At 48.2% G+C, this 5,142-nt stretch overlaps 1 protein-coding gene across 1 annotated transcript; it reads left to right on the top strand.

Moving 5' to 3' along the window:
- The first annotated feature begins 202 nt into the window (after positions 1–202).
- Positions 203–4,939, top strand: LOC115315899. Its single transcript, XM_040502959.1, has one exon. It carries the CDS (start codon positions 238–240, stop codon positions 1,429–1,431), a length of 1,194 nt encoding a protein of 397 aa, XP_040358893.1. The 5' UTR covers positions 203–237; the 3' UTR covers positions 1,432–4,939.
- The last annotated feature ends 203 nt before the right edge of the window (positions 4,940–5,142 follow it).

Genomic DNA, 5,142 nt, shown 5'->3' with positions numbered 1-5,142 from the left:
ATTGGAATAGCTTGCCTCAAAGTGTCACGAGCCTTGTCATATACGATTGTTTCGCTAGAGATTTAGACGTTTCTTTACATAAGTAAACATCCACGAAATAATCGATCTTTGTCTATAGTTTTAGTATGCAACATTTCATGTTGTATATTTTTACAATGTCTGCCCTGGAACTGTAGCCAACTCTGTGGCTCCGAGCGATTCGACTTCCGGCTGCCGAGCAGATCGGACGTACTTATCATGAGCTCCGTCGGAGCGGTATCAGCGGCCCTTTCCGGCCGCGGAAGCAGGAACGCTGACTCTGCATCGCAGGACTACGAAGTGATAATGCCTACGCTGCCTACTGGCTCGTCTGTCCAGAACACGATTTTTTTACACGCCGATGTGCGAGCCCGGCCCTACCGCCTGGAACATTTCCGAGACGCCTTGGCCCGTGCGGCACTTCTCCCTGAAGTGCTCGCCTTGGGGGCGTACCAGTACAACCACGTGTGGGCTGTTACCTTCAGGAGCGCCGAGGGCAAGAAGAAGTTGCTCGCAACCGACGGCTTCACAGTCAAGGAAGGCCGCTGTGTCGTGGTGGACCCGAATAACCAGGACACGCGACTCAAGCTCCACTGGCTGCTGCACCACGTCCAAGATGAAGAAGTGCGTGTGGCCCTGGCGCCCTTTGGGAAGGTGACGGGGATCACAAGAGACAAGTGGCACGTGCCAGGCTGTATGGACATGGGGTCGACGACACGCTCGGTGACCCTCAAGCTGGCAGCCGGCGTCACGGTGGAGGACATCCCTCACCAGCTGCGCATCGCTGGCGACCTGGTGTTGGTGGTGGTGCCGGGCAGGGCGCCGCTTTGCCTTCGGTGTAAGGGCAAGGGCCATATACGCCGGGAGTGCAGAGTACCACGCTGTGCGTCCTGCAGACGTTTCGGCCACAGTGAGAGCCAATGCGTCCGCACTTACGCGAGCGTCGCAGGCCCCGTGAGGAGCGACGATATTTCGGAGCACCTCATGGACGTGGCTGACGCCGAGGAAGCTGCCAGCGGAGGAGCGAGTCAGCTACCCGAGCAGGCACCAGCACCCCTTGGCCCTTCGGGGAGCAGTGACGAAAGCCGAAGCGACGGTGACCGCGGTAGGCTACCTGCGGCGACGTCGGCGGGCGGTGCACCGAGTGTGGAAAACGTCGGCTTGGCGAAGTCTTCAGCTATCGAGACGCCGCATACTGACAAGGTTGAACCTAAGGACGTCGAGACAGAGGTCCCCACGGCCCCGGTCCCCAAGCGGGCCCGTGAACTTAGTGAAAAAGTCAGCCAGAACTCCGGAGCGGCTGCCCCCGATGAGCCGCCCCCGAAGGCGCCTCTGACGCGGCGGTCAAGCCTGAGACCCAAGCCCAACATACCACCGGACCGAAGTCCGATGGTGACGCCGCCCACGCAGTAGTGAGGTCTCGCGCTCTGCAAGGCACTCGGAACTCTAGAGGGACGTAAACACGACGTGGCCGAGACGGAGACCTCCTGTAGCGCCTTGGACTTTTCGGCTGGCGAAAATGGCCGGCCAGCGCTTCGGGACAGTGAGTCGTTAGGCGTCTCTCAAAGAGCCGAGGTGAGCACCAAGCAGCTCCGTTCTACTCGCTCAGAAAGGGCAGGAAATCTCGATACAGCCCTACGTGTCGCCACGCTGAATGTACGGGGCCTGGCGGCCAGGCGCAGGCAGTACCAACTTAGCCGCCTTTTTCTGGATAACGACCTTGACGTAGTGGCTGTGCAAGAGACGAAAGTAGAGAGCGAAGAGCAAACGAGCCGTATGCTTCAGCCTTTCAGCGCTCGCTATAATGTATGTGTATGCCACTCCGTTGGTAGATCTGGCGGTTGTGCTTTATTTTTGCGCAATTCCGTAGGTATTGTGGTAGAGTCTGTTGTTGTTTGTACGAATGGGCGTTTGATTGTATGCGATTTTTCCTTTTCCGGTAAGCAATGGCGTATAATATGTGTCTACGTGCCAAATCAGCAAAGTGAACGTGGTATTTTTTTTGAACAAGTTGCCTCCTATCTTAACTCTGATAAACTTATTATCTTCCTGGGGGATTTTAACTGTGTGTGCGTTCCAGAAGATAGAGTACAGCAGTTGCCGATACGTGATCAGAGCGCGATGTTATTGAATACCTTAGTGCAAGAATGTAACTTAGAGGACGTTGGGTGGGTTCTGTCGAAAAGTAATGTACCCCAGTTCACGCATCACCAACGCGCAAGCCACGCTAGGCTTGATAGGGCTTATATATCAGCAGAACTTGTCCCACTCTGCCAGAACTATGACGTTAAACATGTATCTTTCAGTGATCACAGCTTGGTGATGTTCACGCTAAGAACTAAAAAAAATACAAAGGCCTTTAACTGGGATTTATGGAAATTTAATGATAATCTTTTGAAAGATGAGGCCTTCATGAGCGGAGTGAAGGAAAGCACACAAAAGCTGCTGGAGGCTGAGACTAGAAGCTTTAGAACATTGTGGGAGCTATTTAAGGAAGAAGTAAAAATTAATGCGATAGAACGGGCGAGTTTTTTGAAAAGGCAAGAAAGGGCAAAAGAAAAAGAACTGCAATGTCAGCTCCAGTTTCTGCTATGTATGGAGAGCGCTCAACCGGGACAGTTTACGAAAGAAATTAGCGAAGTCAAGAGCAAACTAGAGCTTATCGATGCAGATAACTACCGAGGAGCTGTGATAAGAGCTCGAGCCGAACGATTGTGGGCGGGAGAAACACCGACTAAGCGCTCACTGAGTGATGAAAAAAAATATGCTATACAAAACGAAATAAAAGAGATACAATACGGCAGCGAAATCACCCGTGATAAAAAGATTATTAAACGTGCTTTCTTTGAATATTATCGAGATCTTTTAGGGCACAAAATAAGTGTTGAAGGTGGTTTTGAAAAAGAGTTTTTACCGTTAATGCCACAATTAAATGAAGAGGTTAAGACAGCCCTCGAAGTGCCGATAAGTGTGCTAGAAATAAAAAGAGCTATTGATGATCTAAACACAGGAAAGTCTCCCGGACCCGATGGCTTGGGAGCAGCTTTTTACAAGGCTTTTAAAGAACCTATGGCTGAGGCTCTACACCGTGTGCTACTAGAAGCGTACGAGGTAAAAGAAATGCCACCATCTTTCCGGAGAACCCATACCATTTTGATTCCCAAAAGTGAAGACCCTGTAAAACAATTATCGGTTAAGTCATATCGCCCAATAAGCCTTACCAACGTAGATTATAAGATTTTTATGAAAATTTTGGCGAGAAGAATGCAAACTATAATAACATCCATTGTTGGGCCTCACCAAACCTGTGGCATTAAAGGGCGCACAATCTTTACAAATATTCACGTGGCCAGAAGTATTTTAGAGTGCTGTGACGCTTTCGGCGGTAGAGTGGCCATGCTGCAACTGGATTTAGAAAAGGCCTTAGATAGGGTAGCGCACGATATACTTTTTTCGATATTGGAACACGTGAATGTAGGTTCAGTTATTTTAGATGGTGTAAAAATGTCCTATGAAAAGTGCTTTACAAGCCTAATCGTCAATAAGGAAGTGAGTGAAAAATTGGAAGTTCGCTCCTCGGTCCGACAGGGATGCCCTTTATCTCCTCTGTTGTTCGCCATTTATCTCAAGCCATTTTGTTTAAAGATCCTTCATAGTCAAAGGATACGTGGTTTTAGGCTGGTTTCAAGTGAAGTCAAGCTCCTTTCTTACGCAGACGATATAGCTGTGTTTTGTAAGGATACAGAAAGTGTTAGTGAGGTTGTGAAAGAAACTGCCTTGTTTTGTAAGATGGCAGGTAGTGCCATAAATTGGAAAAAATGCGTTGGATTCTGGCACGGTTGTTGGGAATCCACGTCAGCTATTTTTGAAAACATTCACTTTACTGTTTTGCCGCCCAAGTACCTTGGCGTGCAACTAGAACATTATCGTGACACCGGAGACTATTGGAGGGAGCAGACGGAGCAAGTACGGGCAAAAACAGCAAAGTGGGGTGGTAAAGATCTTTCAATGTTTGCGCGGTCATTAGTTTGCAACTTGTTTATTGTGGCAAAAGTATGGTATGTGCTACAAGTGCTGTCGATGTCGAGAGTGAATGTTCAGAGGTTACATTGGGTGTTTGCGGTTTTCGTATGGGGTTCGGGTTGGGAGCGAAGCAGTCGTACTAATTTGTTTCGTTCTGCGCGAAATGGTGGGATTGGGCTTGTTCATTTGTTTCTTCGCCAGGTGGTTTCTCGTTTTATTTTTCTTCGGGATCAAAAAGATGATTTCTTGCGAACTGTTCTGCAGGTCAGGCTGTGTCATGCATTACCCGAGTTTGTTGTATCTACTAGTACCTTTCAACGTGTGGGACTACGTGGTTTTTTGTATGAAGTGGTCAGAGCCTTTCAGTTTTTAAAAGTACGGTTTTCATTGGAGTATTTAAGTGTTGTCGATCGGAAGCGCTTATATAAAGATCTGGTTGACACTGTGCTGCCAATACCTTTGTACCGCTCCTTATATTGTGAAGGCCCAGGAAAAGATGTTTTAAAAAGGGTTAAAAGAATGCCGGTTAGGCCAACTGTGAAGACCTTCTTTTTCCAGCTACACAGTGGCACCCTTCCTGTTAAGCCCTGGCTGCAGGAAAAAGGCCTTTTTGTGCCATGGTCTATTAACTGTCTCTTATGTCGAAAACCCGAAACTGTAGAACATATTTTCCTGGACTGTTGGGATGCTGTTTTTTTGTGGGACATTCTGCAACGTACCCTGAAGAAGGACCTACCATTAACAAATTATGGTATTCGATTCCTATCTGTCGACAACGAAGGGGGTGTGCCTTACGACATGTTTATGCTGTTGGGCCTCCACAGCCTATGGAGGACTAGGATGGCTGTACGAAATGCTGATGTTAACCCCCGTCAAGCAAGGGAATATTTAATTGAGAGTGCTATTTATGTAAGGGAAGTGTATGAAACGCTGACCGAAAAGCCTGAGTGGGTGCCTATACTGGACAGGCTGGTATCGATGAAGCAATTTTAAACTTAGTCGCAGTCCAAGGACTATCTAGTTGCTCTAGGTTGTCATTGTTGGGAATGTTTTTCGTACTGTCTGTTGAAATAAAGGTAGTAAAGACAAAAAAAAAAAAAA

Source organism: Ixodes scapularis, unplaced genomic scaffold (assembly GCF_016920785.2).
Source record: "Ixodes scapularis isolate PalLabHiFi unplaced genomic scaffold, ASM1692078v2 PGA_scaffold11__112_contigs__length_91849675, whole genome shotgun sequence".
Lineage (NCBI taxonomy): Eukaryota > Metazoa > Arthropoda > Arachnida > Ixodida > Ixodidae > Ixodes > Ixodes scapularis.
The sequence above is the reverse complement of the archived record's forward strand: the minus strand, read 5'-3'. Positions and strand labels throughout refer to the sequence as shown.